Here is a 17566-nt window from a genome sequence, read left to right on the forward strand (position 1 = left end):
TGGATTTTCCCCCTCTGGAATTTACAAGCTTATTCTGGTTCTATTGTACTGCCGGCTCTTCACACATGGAACTCCATAATGTCCAGGCCTCGTGTGTTTTTGTTGCTGCATTAATCGTTTGGCCAGCTGTGGCCCTACAGTAAAAGCGCGGAATTTACGTGCATTCCAAACAAATGAGTTGCCTGTTACCCCCCCCCCCCCACAGCCGCTCCTCCAGCGCTTAAAGGATTAGTTCACCCAAAAAATTACTCAGTGTCTATCAATTACACACCCCATGAAGCATTGATTGAATTGATGGAGAGTTTTTTAGTTTTCATCGCATTCCTAAGCTAATAATTTGATGACACCGGGCGGAAAGATGCTAATGTATCCGGTAGGAGACTCAAAGACAGACGGTCATCAAATGTGTTGCCTGTACCCTGAACCTGAACCTTCTAAGTGGAAACAAATAGCCGATCTACAAGGTTTTTGAGGGCACAAAGGCCAAATGCCAGGAAGGCCATCAAATAAAACAAGATCCACTTGTTTGTCCACTGAAAGAATGAATTGGATTTAAGTGTTAAGGATGATTTTAAATGTATTTATGTAGACTATCTGCAGTGAAATAAATAAATGTAGGTATTTATAATCTGATCCATGCTCAGCCCTGCACCAAACAAAGGTACTGGATTGGTTTAAAGATCAGGGGAGTTAAGAAATCAGAATCTCAACAAAAGACACTGGAAAGAAAGAGACGCTGGAGAAAGAGACAGAGGAGAAAGTGGTACAGTCAGCTGGGGCATTAAGGCCACTGTGGCCTCTGGGCATGCCATTTGTTTGAGGGGCACAAGGCCAAACTGAGGGGCAATGACGGCCATGGCCTCTGTGGCCTCCCTGAAATTCCTGCCCTGGTCACAACGCTTAGCAATTTTTTGAGGGGGAAAAAATATTTGAAAAACGAACATGAAATTTATGTGCATTCCGAAGAAATGACTTGCCTGTACCCCCCACCAGGCCTGCGTTTAAGGAAGAGCTCATTGTCAAGGTTCTCATTAACGCTAAGCTCATTGGCATCTTGGCATTGAAAATGTTTGTCTTCATGCATGCTGAATTCAGCTAGTTGGTGCAAATAAAGTAGTCAAATTAATCCATCTGAAATGTATATCGTTTCTTGTCGGTTGGAAACCTCATGTGTCCAAAACAGGATTCAGGATTCAAATAAAAAAAAAATAGCAAAAGTTGCAGATCTACAAGCTCAAAGCACGTCGCTTGGCGCCGTGTTCTGAGATTGCGGATCTGATACTTTTGATGCTTTTGTGTGGGACGCTGTAGTAATGATCAAGTAAGGCATTCATTTACGAAAAAACGCAAGTTCAAATATGGAGATAAGAGGTTTCTGCCCCAAAGACAGCAATGATATATATGTTGTGTTATTTATTGTTCAGAATCACAGTTTTACAGGTGTAAAGCAATGGGTGAATCGATGTTTTTTTTTAGCATTATAGATACACATCTATAATGTATATCACGATGACGTTGTAAGCTTATAGATCGGCTATTTTGAAAATATCAGTCTATAATGTCATGTCCAAAATAGGGACGCTAGGTTGAAAATGGTTATCGTATCTGTCGGGTGGGAACCCCATTATGTCCGAAACTTTTCAGGATAAAAAATAAATAAAATAAGCAAAAATAGTAGATCTACACGCTCAAAATGCGTCGCTTTGTGGCGCGATTTGAGCTTGTAGATCTGCTACCTTTGATGCTTTTGTGTGATGCCGTTGTTTGATCAAGTAGGACGCTAATTTACGAAAGAAAACACCACAAGTTTTAACATGGAGATGAGAGGTTGCTTGCCCCGACAGCAACGATATAAGGTCAAAAATACATCTAAAACCATGAAACCACTCAGCGATTTTTACTGACATGCCCGGGCCAAAACATGACCAAGAGCCTGGAATGTTTTGGAAATCAATGAATGAATATCTCTTTGTCCTTATTGAGGTGGAATAAAGTGAGTGAAAAAACACAGGGAATTCCAAAATAGACTGGAACAATCGGTATGAAAACAATTGTCACAGAAATATGTGCGGTCAATCGGGGCATATTCTTCCTGTTATGAATAGAGGAAAATATGTGGTGCATCAGAGTGACTCTAATGGCCCAGTTATGCCATGAGAAAATACAGACCCAATGGACCAAGTGGTGGAGGAGATACTCCCGTTTCATTTTTTTTTCTTAAGTAAAAGTAGCAATACCTAACAATGTAAAAAACAAAGTCCTGCGTTCAAAATGTTACTTTGACTAAAATTACTAAAGTTTTGCCATCAAAATATACTTAACCCATTAAGACGAAATGTCTTCTAAATCCTAACAGTTTTTGAAGTGGTTCTTCGTGTCAAGGACCTCCAAAATGATAGGTGTTTGGCCGCGGACCCCCATGACAAAATATTTTGTTCCAGGGACCCGCAGAAGCAAAGATTTGAGTTACAAATGTTCACTTTAAAAATATATATTCAAAGATTTGCACCATTTTTCACGATTTTTCAAAAATAGCAGATCTAAAAGCGCTATGAGCTTGTAGATCTGCTATTTTTGAATAGCCCAAATAAATCTAACATGACATGCTTTCCCGGTCTTAATGGTTTAAGTAAAAGTAGCAATACCTAACAATATAAAAATACTCCGTTACAAGTACAAAGTCCTGCGTTCAAAATGTTACTTGACTAAAAGTATGCCAAAATAATATTTAAAGTACCACAGTAAATATTATTCAATTTTTTTTTAAACGTTGCTATTTTGGAATGGCCCAAGTTTAAAATAGGGCTTAAGTTAGCCACTTATGCTTTGTATTAATATACTCCAAATAACTGAACTAAAGCTGGCATTAAAGTAGTGGAGTTAAAAAGCACAATGCTTGCCTGTGAGATGTATTGCAGTTGAGCTATTAAGTATCAAGCAATGTATACTATACACCCTAGTAAAATAAAAGAGACCTCAGAAGTGTGCAGTACTCAAGTAAAGTACTTGAGTAAAGCTGTACATAGTTACTTACTACCACTGAAATGCAGACATGGACCCAAGGGGACAGGAGACCACATAGTGAAGCTATGCAGTAGTCCAGTAGATGTTAGAAAGTGATAATTATAGCTTTGTGTACTGATCCCTATGATATTCGATCCATGCACAGCTATTTGACGATGTGCTAAATGTATTTTTTATTTCATGTTTTGTTGGGCTGTGCTGCAGTGAAAATAACACAGATTTATTGCAGTTTTCTTTTTGTGCTGAATACCGTGATATGAATTGCAATGCGTGACAATGCCGCTTACTGTATTTTAACCACGTAAAGCTGCACTATGTAACTTTCCTCTTCTACCCCGTATTTGAACCAGGTTTCCTGCGCACGTGCTGCCATTTTTACCATTGAGCTAATGGAGTCTGCCTGCTTGCTCAGTGGATAAATTGAATCTTGACCATCAGGTCAAAATTAATAGGACTTGGTCATACAAACTTTTGTGGCGTAATATTTTAATTTGCTTTAAAATCCATGCATGCCCAGAATAGGGAAACTAGGGTAAAAAATAATTATGCGTGTAAAGAAAGAAAGAAAGAAAACGCTCCAAGGACAGAGTAATAATTCGTTTTCTGTCTGAATGCAAAGTGAATGAGTTTCTCTGACATGCACTTCATTGACCAGGGCATTTATTCCAGCATGAGATAACCGTGTGTACAGTAAGCTCTCTGAAATAGACTTGGCTCTAAATCACAGGGGAATTATGGTTAGTGTCTGGAGATGGGAACCACCAGACAGCTTTTAATAGATGATTATGTCAGCCGTGCGTGCGTGCGCGACTGCGCGTGTGTGCGTGCGTGCGTAACGTCACACACTGGACTATTTTAGGGGTGCAAGGTAGGTATCGTTGGCTGTCGGGCAGAAACCTTGTATCTCCATATTTCACCTTTTTTATTTTTTTTCCGTAAAAAACTGTCCTTACTTCATCATACAAGAGTGTCACACAAAAGTAGAGAAGATAGCCTACAAGCTCACCCTGTGAGCTACTTTAACCTAATCTGTGTCATTTCATATTTTAGCATTGGCTATTCAAAAATAGCAGATATACAAGCTATTCAAGATGCACAAGCTCACAGTGCGGCACGAAGTGACACGCTGCAAGCTTGTACATCTGCTATTTTTTTAAACATTTTTGAAAAACCTTGAAAGTGTTTGAAAAATCTTGAATGTTTTTTTTTTATTGCGAAAAAGTGTGAGAACTACTTATTTAGAAGGCATTTGTAGAATCATACAAGGTTTCCTCCCGACAGCAACGTTAGAAAAGTAAAACGTCTTTCTCCTTTTTTTTTTCTTCAGTTTTTTTTTTTTTTTTAAACCAGGATGTTGGTATATATAATAAAACCATGTAAGGACTCCATAATAAACTACAGAATCCTTGGGGAACGGTGAAAAGACTTCAGTGTCTCTATTTCTGGGTTGATATGCTTAAGCAAACAAAGCATAGCATCGCCTTCAATAAATCAATCACTCATTCACACATGCATAGAAGTATAGTTTTAAGCAAACAGATGTCGTTCAATAAATCAAATTCCTCACGTGCATAGAGATAGACTTAAACAAACAACACATAAAATGTCCAATTAATCAAGACATTCTTCACGCGCATTGAAGTTAGCCCCGTGCAAAAGGACCCCCTCGAAAATGAGATGATGCATCTCAAGGGGCTCATCCTTTCTAATTGAGGCACTATATATATTTCACTCAATAAACCAATCAATCCACTGTTAACGTGCATAGAAATAAGACTGATCAACAGAATAAATTCTAAAGTAACTGGAGTAGTAGCTAGACCAGTCTAGCAAAAACAAAACCTTAGTTCAATACAGCGTTGGGTGTTTTCTTTGTATGTCCTGCATTTCCCCCCCATTCGTGGCTCAAGTTCACAAGTTCACAGTTCACAAGTTCAACAGGCATTATGTCTTTAAACAAAAGAGGATCGCATTTCAGCTCAAAAGAAAATATTTAGTTCAAATCAGCAGATCAGTTCTCTTAGCCTTTTTTAAAGGAGCTAATAGAGAGGAAGGAAACCCTCCTGCCATAAACACTATGACTTCAGTTTATGAATGAAGAGCAGTATCCTGTCTGCTATGTGTTAATATAGCATCATAATAACTTTAACCTCTTTAACCTTTTATACTTTGGATATTCAAAAATAGCAGATATACAAGCTCATAGAGCGGCACCGAGTGCCGCTCTATGAGCTTGCAGATCTGCTATTTTTTTAAATCATGAACATTTGTGCAAACCTTTTGAATAGATACGTATATTTTAAAGCGAACATTTGTAACTCAAAGTCTTTCCTTCTGGGGGTTCCTGGAACTAAATATTTTGAGATGGGGGGCCAAATACATATCATTTTGGGGGTCCTTGACATGAAAAGGTTTGAGAACTACTGGCTTAACCCATTAAAGGAGTAGTTCACCCCAAAAAATATATAATTTTCTATCAATTACGCACCCCATGAAGCCTTGAATTCATGGAGATTTTATTGTTAAGCCAATAATTTAATGACCGGCGGAGTCTCCGGTATTAGTGGCTTAGAAACGTGATAAAAACTAAAAGAATCTCCGTGAATTCTGAAATTGACACTTCACCGGCGCGCTTCATCGTTTTAGCGCTCCATTAGCCGCTGCTTCTAAATTTCAGCACCTTTCAGTGATATTTCAGTCTTCTTTCACTTTCTCCCCGCTGTTTGATGCCCCCCCCCCCCCCCCCCACCCCACCCAAGGTTGGTGCCCTGTGCTTCAGCACCTAAAGCCCTTCCGTTAATCCTGCACTGGGTTTAAGTGGTTCAGAATAATGAAGCGTACCATTGACACGTTTTCCATTAACCACTTGAACCCTATATGGTTCACCGAAGTCCCTCAGGGCTCTATACCAGTGTATTTTCTGTTTTCTGTTATTCTGGGTAAAGCTTTCCCCGCGATACGGGTTGCCTGGGGGTTTAAGTGGTTCCGAAAAATGAACCACTTAACCACTGCAGCCTTAGATTAGACCAGACACAGCATAAAGTGGTGGCAACCACTTTACTGTTTTAAAAATTAGGTTGTACGTATTTTGACTTAACCCATTAAGGCCGGGAACGCGTCTGTGTGTCATTTTTAGATTTCTTTGGCTATTCAAAAATAGCAGATCTACAAGCTCATAGCGTTGCACCGAGTGCCACGCTATGAGCTTGTAGATCTGCTATTTTTGAAAAATCGTGAAATATTTGTGCAAATCTTTGAATATATATATATATATATATACATTTTAACTCAAATCTTTGCTTCTCGGGGTCCCTGGAACAAAATATTTTTAGATGGCATTTGTAGAATCCCCAGAAGCAAAGATTTGAGTTAAAATGTTCGCTTTGAAATAATGCCAAAGATTTGCACACATTTTCAAGATTTTTCAAAAAATAGCAGATCTAAGAGCTCGGTGCAACGCTGCCTATGAGCTTGTATATCTGCTATTTTTGATTGGCCAAAGAAATCGAAAAATAACACACAGATGCTTTCCTGGTCTTAATGGGTTAATATTAAATATCTCCTGGAATAAAAGCTGGAATGCAATTATTCAGTCGTGTGGTACCGGAGGTGCCTTTTTCGCAAATTGTTTTTGTGAACAAATGATGTGTTCCTGCCTGCCTGCCACTAACTGAAGAAAAACAACGTAATGGTACTGTAGCAGTGCCTGCTCATGTAAAATGTTAGTCTGGACACCTGAAGGGGACAGTGTTGTTCTAATCAGTGTTTTAGCCTGTCTTGGCATTATGCCCAATGCCCATGATTTCTTAAGTTCCAGGCTGACTTTAGCAGAAACTTTTAACCCATTAAAGGCCGGGAAAAGCATCTGTCATTTTAGATTTTAACCACTTTAACCATTATTATACTTTGGCTATTCAGAAATAGCACATCGAAGCTCATAGCTTTTTCTTTTAATACATATATTTTTTAAAGTGATCATTTGTAAGTCAAATCTTTGCGTCTGGGGATTCTACAAATGTTTTCTAAATCATAAAAACAAAAACTGTATCAGTGGTTCAATTTGAGTAAAAAAAAACAACAGTATATTTAAAGACTGTCACAAAAAAAATGCTGATCTACAAGCTCGTAACGCGGCACTCGGTGCCACGCTATGAGCTTGTATATCTGCAATTAATTTTGAATAGCCAAAGAAATCTAAAATGACACAGATGATCTCCCGGATTTAATGGGTTAAATGAAATTGACACATCACTCGTCTCTTATTGCCTCCAGGCTAGCTGACATTTCCAAGTCCACTTCCTGGGGAAGTCATTTTTTCAATTGATGATAATGCCACTCGTGGTGTTTATGTTGAATGTGCACTTGGTTTCATGCATAATAATAATAATAATAATGGGGGGGAAAAGTAACTCAACAACAGGGGGAATGGTAAGGTTACCAGTTCAATCCCCGACTCCCCCTGGGTTAGTGTTCAATAGAGCACAGAAGTCCTGACGTCACTCGTTCATCCCCTGGGTCGTGGAAGTCATTTCTCTATGCAGAATAACATTGGGTCGTCTTAGAATCGTCTCGTATAAGAATTGTGGTCCAAAAATAAACAAACCGTCTAGCCGATGTTGTCAGGGAGGAGGCTCTGTATCGTTTACGATAGTCAGTCACTCTGGCAAAAAAAAAAACTAATTCGGCGGAAGTAACATTAGGTTTTCTCACAGTCAGTTGATGCTTCATTCATATCCATAAGAGTCAAACTGCCGGGATTATTTGTTTATTTTTGGAACACAGTTCTTATTTGACGCGATATTAAAGACGTCTATGGGAATTCAGAATATATGGGGGGGGGGGAACGAAACCCAGGTAGGATGCGTAAATTACGTCAGACTTCAGTGCTCTAATTGTCCTTGAGCAAGGAACTGAACGATGAGCAGGTTGGTGGTGCCTTGCATGGTTTCCTCCGCCGTGGGTGTGTGAATGTAATGTAATGCACATTGTAAAGGGCTTTGGATAAAGGTCGCTATGTAAATGCACCGGTTACCATTTACCATTTTAACTACAGGCCATTTCCACTTAGTAAGTATACCATGCATTTAGAAACGGATCCCATGTTGGCCTTAACCACTTTTAATCGGGCCCCTCAAGTCAAGTCATGTTTATTTATTATTGCTGTCAGGCAGAGAACTCATATTTCCGTATTTCAAATTATGTTTTGTTTTTTTAATGCCCTACTTTAACATACAGTACAAGAGCGTAGCACAGAAGTAGTGAAAAAAGCATATCTAATAATAAAAAGGAAGTTTTTTTTCTGTCATACAAGGTTTCCACCCGACAGTGACGATGTAGGACATTAGCACAACAACGGCAGTTGAGACAAAGTGCTTTCTAATCTGCATATCAAGCACTTTACTCTGTAAACACATTGTTTATGGTATATTATTAACCACTTATGGATATTAATGTGCTCTGGGTCAACTCCTGTTGTTTTTTAAATGCGCTGTATGAATAAAGATGACTCGACATGACTCACACCCGGGCATTAGCCCATAATAGACGGCAATAAATGATTTGCCAACTACATTTTACAGGGAATGGAATGAAATAGACCCCCCATAAGGGAATCATAGAAACAGAGCCCACAGGTGGATGCTGGGGTGGCGGTGGGAGCACAAAAACACTTCATAGAGCAGAGCACAAAGCAGCAGCAGCATAGCAGAGCAGCAAGATGGAAGAGCAGCAGCAAGAAGAATGAGCTGTGAGCAGGGAGGTTTAAATAGCCCCGCCCCAATCAGATGGAGAGAGAGCATGTGACCGATCAGGAATTGCCGCTCCTCTTGAGTTGTCTGCCTGAACTATAGTTCCGCAGGCTTCGCATCATTTAGTTACTTTTCCACCACCACTGCTGTATGGATTGTACTGCCCTCCTCCTGTCTAAGTGATCCATGTATTGGACGCGTTGCAGCAGATCTCTCGCGTTCAGCCCACCCATGCCCCCCAGGCATAATCATTAAGCACACACACACACACACACACACACACACACACACACACACACACCACTGACTGTGGTTCGATCATTAGAGGCAGGGCTCAAGGGTCATCATCACCATTAGCAGTGCATTAGGCCAGCACGTGCTGTTTCCAACATCCTGCTGTCTGTCTGTCTGTCTGTCTGTCTGTCTGTCTGTCTGTCTGTCTGTCTGTCTGTCTGGCTCACAGTTTGTCCTAACAGATAAAAAAGTTTCTGTTTGCCTTTCATTGAGCTCGATGTGAGAAAACCTTGTCCATGCCATTCATCTGTGACTACTGTAATGGTGTGTTTACAGGTCCACCTGAAACATCGACCGGGCGACTGCAGTTCTTTCAGAATGCTGCTGCTTTTTGCTTGAGTCCTGAATACTCCAGCTCTTGGATCTTTTACCCTGCATGTCAAAGAGTCTATTTCAGTACAGTGGGTTGAATGGTTTGAAGGCCAAAACACATTTTGGTTTCTTTGTCCGATATCATGAACCATCCAGAGCTCTTGACTGGGAAAAGTCAGCTTTCTGTCAGAACTAAACTTAAACAAACTCCCAGAACAAACTGAACAAACTGCAGATCTACTATAACTTTCAGTTCTTCTAAATTATTATTATTATTATTATTACCTTATTGAGATAATTTATATACAAACTATTTTGCTTTACTGTATTCAAATGTCCTTTTCATATTGTGTTGTTTAGTTTTTTTGCTGTAAGTTTAACAGCTTTTTTTCTTCTTCCTTTTTACTGAATTCAAACATCCTTTTATTATGTGTTATTCTTAAGTGAGTATTCATGTAAACTCAGGGTCCAAAATAGCCGATCTACAGTACAAGCTCACAACTCGTCACATTGCGGCGTGTTGCCTAGCTTGTAGATCGCCTATTTTCACTAGTCCAGGTACATAAAATATCTCTTTTGGGTCTCGAGCTTAAGAGTTTAGGAACCACTGCGTGGATCGTGTGCCTTTGCACTCAAAGCGCTCATGTCCAACGCTCAGGACGGGCGCCGCTGTTTTCGCCAAACGCCGGCACGAAAGCATCGAAAACACCTACGTCTAATTGCCCCGCATAATGACGTTGCGCCTGTTCAAAAAGCGCGTGTCATTTTAAACGGCGACAGAGCGCACATTGTGGGCGTACGTACCAAACAAATATTGTCTCTGGCGGTCATTAGCCTACATTGCCTCGTTTGGGGCGACGACGCAGAAGAGATCAGAGTCGGTGGGGACAAACATCAGAGAGGGGGGGGGCGAGGGGGGGTAAACGTACGTGAATTTGTGAAATCCAACGTTTTGCGAAAAACCACAAACGCGGCGGACGATACAATGGCCAGACTTGTGTACGGTGCATACCACGGATGCCTGGAGGAGAGGTACCCTATCAGTCAACTCCAGCTGTTTTGATGTGGGGCACAGAGGCCTCCCTGTCCCCCCTGCTGTAGCGTATACGGGACCTGGTTAGGTATGTGAGGCCTTTGAGATAGCCGACTGTGGGAAAAGACCAACCCCCTTCGTTGCTGGGACCTGTCCCTCCCCTGTCCCCCCCTTCCTCTCTCTCGCTGCTTGGACCCGCCACACACACACACACACACACACACACACACACACACACACACACACACACACACACACACACACACACACACACACACACACACAAAACCCCTCTTACACCTTATAGGCCTATCATGATCATGACATTTTTGGTTGACAATTAACCCATTAAGACCTGAGGCCGATTCTACAAAATGCCTTCTAAATCTGTAGTTTTCAAACTTTTTCGTGCCAAGGAGGACCTTCAAATTGATATGTATTTGGCCACGTGGACCCCTCCCCCACCCCCCCCACATCTGATTTTATTTTTTTGCCAATTATTTTGGTGGGTCCTCAGATGATTACCTCAATGTGCACAAATGTTGACCTGATGGTCAAGATTAAATTTAAGATTAAATTTATCCCCTGAGCGAGCATGCAGGCAGGCTCTATTTGCCCAATTGTAAAATTGTCAGCACTTTACACAGGAAACCTGGTTCAAATCCGGGCTAGCAGAGGAAAGTTTAACAAAAAAAGGTACTTCTTCCATCACTACTATAATCATAACTTAACCATTTTTCACACACTTCCTAATATGTGATCCAGCCTGTTTGATGGAAGAGATGATTCAGGTTAAATGCTCTGCTTGAGGCCACAAAACCAGATCTATTCCCCGGGAGTCAGATGGACTGACTAATGCTTCCGCTGCGCCCACACACACTTTTCCCAGCAAACAGCTAGGCTGGCGCTACTGTACGGAAGATGTTACTCAGATTAAAATAACAATTGCAAATTGCACATTGGACGGAAAGGTACAGTCATCTTTAGTGTTATTTTGTAGTGTCAAGGGGCTGTGGCCTTTGTTTTGATTGAGACAGCTAGTAGGACTAATGGACTAATGCCAAATGTTTTCGTTGAGTGTGATAAAGTATTGATTGTAACCAGTGGTTCTCAAATTTTTTTCATGCCAAGGACCCCCTAAATTATATGTATTTGGACCCCCTTCTCAAATATGTTGTTCCAGGGACGCCCAGAAGCAAAGATTTTTTTCTTAGCGATTATTCTGTCTTTTTACTTTTTGGATTAATCGAATAATCGTGAAGTGCAGGTTTTTTATATAGAACTTTTTTTAAATGTTTAAGCGATACTTCCTTGCACAACAGTGTCATAGTGAAAATGGCCGATCCACAAGCTTTTTTTTTAACTTTTCACCTGTCTAAAATAGTAATTAATAACAGATTATTTTATGAAATCTACGATGATCGATTATGTTTATTTAATCGATTCAATTCATGAGTTTGATTAACTTTTGCACGATCTCTATTGTAAACATGACATTTTGTATGGTCAGGGAGTGGGTGCATGCATTGACCGCACTCTGTGGTGTCTGTGGTTTGATTTCTGGTGGTTTTGCGCCCGGCCAGTGTTGGCCAAAGAAGCTATAATCAGCGCTTTGGAGAGTAAGGCATATTTTCATACTATTATTTCTGCCATTGTTCCATTAAGTTCTTCCTCAGCATGTTTCACATGACAAAACCCAATAGAAACATTCTCTGAATAACCCCCGGAGCAGTGCTGCTGTATCCCCACAAGCCCCCGGACAAAATATTCATACATGTTTAAACATTTTCATGAGGGGTATAAGCAAAAGGGTATAATGCAAAGTATGTCTTCCTACATAATATCCTGTTGTACCCAGTGGTGTAAAGTAACTAAGTACATTTACTCAAGTACTGTACTTAAGTACAATTTTGAGGTATTTTTACTTTCCTGGAGTATTTCCAATTTTCGGTTATTTTACTTTGTGCAAATTTACGGGGAAAAAACAGTAAAAATTTGGAGATGAGGTTTCTGCCCGACAGCAATGATATAACACATTAGGATTTTACGTTATTGTAGTTTTTTTTTTAAACTTGAGTATTTCCAATTTTCAGTTATTTTACTTTGGCTCAAGGGTCATCATCACCATTAAGTGCATTAGAGGGCCAGCACGGCTATTGTGATGTTTCCAACATCCTGTTGTGTTCTGTCTTTCTGTCTGTCTGTCTGTCTGTCTGTCTGTCTGTCTGTCTGACTCACAGTTTGTCCTCACAGATAAAAAAGGTTTCTGTTTGCCTTTCATTGAGCTCGGATGTGAGAAAACCTTGTCCATGCCATTCATCTGTGACTACTGTAACAGTGTATTTACAGGTCCACCTACCTACAACATCGATCGGGCGACTGCAGTTCATTCAGAATGCTGCTGCTTTGTGCTTGAGTCCTTGCAGTATTGATACTTTTACTTTTAGTAAAACATTTGAGTACTTTTTCCCACCACTGGTTTTACCCCCTGAAGTAAAAAAGAAACATCTCTGCTTCTTTTCCACTTCTCGTCTGAATATTTCCGCTAACCTCCTGAAGGAGATGAGGCTTATACGTTCTGCGGTGGATTTATTTGACTTCCATTTTTTAGGCAGAGATGAGAGTGATTTAAACTCTCTGAGCATTATGTAGCGGTTTAGGTTCCAACCTTTAGCTGAGTGCTGAGGAGAGAGGGTGGCTTGTAAACCAGTGGTTCTCAAAGTGGGGGTCCGGGCCCCCCCAGTGTACAAATGGAACCAAATTGGTATACTCTCAGAGTTATGGTGGGGGGTCTTTGAAATTAAAAACGTTTGAGAACCGCTGTTGTAAAACAGCCGGCCGAGTAAACTGGACAAGCTGTGGCAGTTTTAACGTGGTGTTTAATCAGTGTTTTTGTGGTGTGTCCAGTGTATTGTCCTGCCTCTACGGCCAAACATGTCTTTATGGTCGTCCATGGCGTTTCCCATCACTCTTCTTTTTTTCTCGTTCTTTCTCTTTTTTTTCCCGGACATGAACATGGCCATGAGTCAGCTTGACCTAGTAAAGTGTTTCACCAACACTGCACTCTCTCCCTCTCTCTCTCTCTCTCTCTCTCTCTCTCTCTCTCTCTCTCTCTCATTCTCTCTCTGAGGAAATTCTCCAGACAAATCATCCAACTTTTCACCCTGGCTCATACAGTAATCATACAGTAATGACTCAGACCCGGGGCTAAAGCAGTGAATACATGGCCACAGCATCTCGGCACCGCTTTATGTAAACACTACCAGTTGCATCGGCTTTCTTATAAACCTATACTATTGTGTGTGTGTGTGTGTGTGTGTGTGTGTGTGTGTGTGTGTGTGTGTGTGTGTGTGTGTGTGTGTGTGTGTGTGTGTGTGTGTGTGTGTGTGTGTGTGTGTGTGTGTGTGTGTGTGTGTGTGTGTGTGTGTGTGTGTGTGTACAGTATATGTATATATATTGTGTGTGTCTGTCTCTGTGTGTGTGTGTGTGTGTGTGTGTGTGTGTGTGTGTGTGTGTGTGTGTGTGTGTGTGTGTGTGTGTGTGTGTGTACAGTATATGTATATATATTGTGTGTGTCTGTCTCTGTGTGTGTGTGTGTGTGTGTGTGTGTGTGTGTGTGTGTGTGTCTGTGTGTAACATTAGATTCAATGCTCTTTAGTGGATAGATTCCCTTTTGATGTACAGTATGTTGATTTGTTAAAATGATTATTCTATGCAGCGCTTAGGAGAGAAAAAAAAAGCATTGGAAGCATAGATTTAATTCTCTCTTTGACCCCCTTGGGACTGGGAAGAACTATAGAAACCCGATAGCAAGAGTTTCCCGAAACATGTTTAGTGGTTCGAATCCACCGCAGTTCATCCTGTTTTGGCCGAGCCTCTATGTGAACACAGCCGGTCCGTGTTCGGAGGAGGGAAGCCAGGCAGGCAGGGAGGGCAATCACTGTCACTGCAATGCACTCCTACAGGGCCGGGGCGGCACCTGTGTCATTTTTAGATTTCTTTGGCTATTCAAAAATAGCAGATATACAAGCTCATAGCGCGGCACAGAGTGCTGAGCTATGAGCTTGTACAATGAAACATTTTGATCATTTTTGCAAATCTTTAGTTTGAATATATATAAATATTTTTAAAGAGAACATTTTCAACTCAAATCTTTGCTTCTGGGGGGGGGGAGCAAATTTATGTTTTGAGATGGGGGTCCGCGGCCAAATACATATCATTTTGGGTGGTCGTTGACATGAAAAGGTTTGAGAACCACTGATATATAGCAACATAAGTTTAAAAAAGAAAACTGTTAGGATTTAGAAGACATTAGTTCAATCTCCAGAAGCAAGGATTTGTGTTACAAATGTTTGCACAAATCTTCATGATTTTTCTAAAAATAGCAGATCTACAAGCTCACCGCGCTGTGAGCTTGTATATCTGCTAGGGTAAATTATAACTGCAGTGGCAACACAGACGTATGTGGTGGAGGAATGAGATGGCATGACAACTAAACAGGCCTGAAAATGTGGTAAAAATAGATATTGTCTCTGTCGGTTCAATATAAAAAAATATCAAGCTTGTATGTCTGAAATGTTTTGATGCTTTTGTGTGGCGCTGTGGTAATGATCAAGTAGGACATTCATTTACGAAGAAACACAAAAAGTAAAAATATGGATACGTGGTTTCTGCCCGGCAAGCAACCATATATAATTGACTTCTCAGAAAGAAAGAAAAACACATTAGGATTTTACGTCATTGTAGTTTTTCCACCCAGTAAAATCCTCCTCCACTTAACCCATTAAGACCGGGAACACATCTGTGTAACCACTTAAAAAAAATATTTATACTTTGGCTATTCAAAAATAGCAGATATTGAGTAATTGTAGATCTGCTATTTTTGAAAAATTGTGAAAAGTTGTCCAAATCATTGAAAATATATATATATATTTGTAACTCAAATCTTTGCTTCTGAGGATCCCTGGAACTACATAATTTGAGATGAGGGTCCAAGTACATCCTTGTGCATATAATTTTGGGGGTCCTTGACATAGAAAAAGTTTGAGAACCACTGATATTATAGCAACATGAGTGTTTCAGAAAACTGTTAGGATTTAGAAGACATTTGTAGGTCTTAATGGGTTAAACTCCAAAAGAGTTAAGTGAACACTCAGGGCTTTCTGCGGTGTGCGGTGGGTTCAGTGTCGGTAACACACAGTTGTTTTGGTCACATAGGGACTGATCCACACAGAGGACGCACAGGACTGGTGCTTTTCGTTGTTGCCTTTCTGTCCATTAACATTTCCTGTGTTTCTTTCTTTCTTTTCTGCTTTCTTTCTGGTGGTTCTTAGGTGGCCGCCAGAGCCGGGGTTTATGACATCCTCAACCAGCTGTTTTTCTCCGAGTTCGACAACCCCAGGGACCTGCCGCTGGCTCGCCTGCGCTGCCGCTGGCAGCAGCAGAGCGTCCGATCGCTTCCCTTCCGCGGAGAGTTCATCTGAGAGATGAAGAAAAAAGACGAGACGGAAAAAAAAAGACCAGAGAAAAGGATCACTGTGAACTTTGCCAAAACTTTTTTTTTTTTTTTTTTACACAGTAAGATCCTCCTCCAATGTTTAACCACTTAAAACACCCCCGGTTATGGTTGAGCGGAGTCCCTCAGGGGTCTATGCTAGTGTATTTTCTGTTTTCTGTTATTGTGGAGATAAGTTTTCGCTAGAAAATAGACCAGTCGACAAGCTCACGACGCGACCGCAAACGGATGCTGGGGTTTAAGTGGTTAATGTAGCTCCGAGAGCGCGCAGACTCCGCAGAGGGTCCGTTTTGGTTGCGTTTACACGCTCTCGGAGTCACAGGTGGATAAAATGAACTCGGAGGATGTTGCTGTGCGGTCCGGTTCTTCTTTTGAAAACAACACAAACGTACTAATAATGTTATGCTTTGTATATTCGTGCCTGCGTTGTGTGTGTCAAGATGTCACATTGTTTTTGACGCTACTTTTTTTTTGTTCTCTTTGCTGTTTTTCTTTTTTAGTTTTCTCAAACTTACTCCCAATTTTAACCGTTTTAATTTGTTTTATTTTATTGTCGGTATTCTGTAGGTTTTAGCCCGGTTTTGACATGATGTTGCAAGGGGATCCCTTTTAATAAAAAAAAAAATTTAACAGCATATAATAACGTAGAAGGTCAGTGAAACTAATATTTATGTCGCCGCTTTACCAGACAAATAATGTCAAATTCACATAACCCATTAAGACCTGGAACGCATCTGTGTCACTTTTTGATTTGAGCTAAAAAGCATAATTTTACACTTTGGCTAATCAAAAATAGCAGATCTACAAGCTCATAGCGCGGCACCGAGTCTCGCACTACGAGCTTGTAGATCTGCTATTTTTGAAAAATCGTGAAAATGTGTGAACATTTTTGAATATATATATTTTTAAAGCGAACATTTGTAACTCAAATCTTTGCTTCTGGGGGTCCCTGGAACAAAATATTTTGAGATGGGCGTCCGCGGCCTAAAACATATCATTTTTGGGTCCTTGATATGAAAAGGTTTGAGAACCACTGATATAGAAACATACGTTTGTTCAGAAAACTGTACAACAAAGTTACAATGCAGCCGTCTCACTCTACACAATGTTTTCACATTCTTAAAGGTCAATGTTAGGCCACGACTTGAAGCGTCTCGTACTGTACGACCAGATATACAGTACAGACAGACGTTATTATGACAGTTAAAAGTAAACACCAGTTTGTCCGTCTCTGTCAGAGCCAACAATTGTCAGTATTTTGGAATTGCTTGCTTTGTGTCCCCTGTTATTTTTTTCTTAACTCCCGTCCTTTTGTTTCTTAAAGTGGCTGCCAACAATTGCTGCACAGTTGACATGCAATTGCTGTTGAGTCATTCTTAAATGTGTTTGCTGCCATGTTGAAGGGAACTCCAATTTTGAACCTGAATCCCATCCTGAGGAGATCATATATTTATATATGGTTGCTGTCGGACAAGAAACCGCTCGTATCCATATTTTTTTCTTTTTTCTTTTTTTTTCTTTTTCCCTAAATTAGCGCCCTACTTGATCATTCTACATAGTGTCACACAAAAGCATCAAAAGTAGTAGATATACAAGCTTGCACGTTTGGTACTTTTGAATTTGAATGCTAAAATGTACTAG

The 17566-nt window shown here is 40.4% G+C and overlaps 2 protein-coding genes across 6 annotated transcripts in view; one reads left to right on the top strand and one right to left on the bottom strand.

Moving 5' to 3' along the window:
• pald1a (phosphatase domain containing paladin 1a) overlaps nt 1–16672 on the top strand; it is a 118306-nt gene extending 101634 nt beyond the window's left edge. For all 5 annotated transcript variants that reach the window (XM_084079455.1, XM_084079458.1, XM_084079457.1 and 2 more), the window contains exon 20: nt 15744–16672. In XM_084079455.1, the coding sequence (XP_083935581.1) occupies nt 15744–15893 (150 nt within the window). In that variant the 3' untranslated portion in view covers nt 15894–16672. The remainder of the gene's footprint in view (nt 1–15743) is intronic.
• The window catches only part of polr3a (polymerase (RNA) III (DNA directed) polypeptide A), a 380370-nt gene that overhangs the window by 82721 nt on the left and 280083 nt on the right, over nt 1–17566 (bottom strand). The gene's annotated exons all lie outside the window — the stretch shown is intronic.

Source organism: Gymnoscopelus microlampas, assembly GCF_963454915.1.
Source record: "Gymnoscopelus microlampas genome assembly, chromosome: 14".
Taxonomy (NCBI): Eukaryota; Metazoa; Chordata; class Actinopteri; order Myctophiformes; family Myctophidae; genus Gymnoscopelus; species Gymnoscopelus microlampas.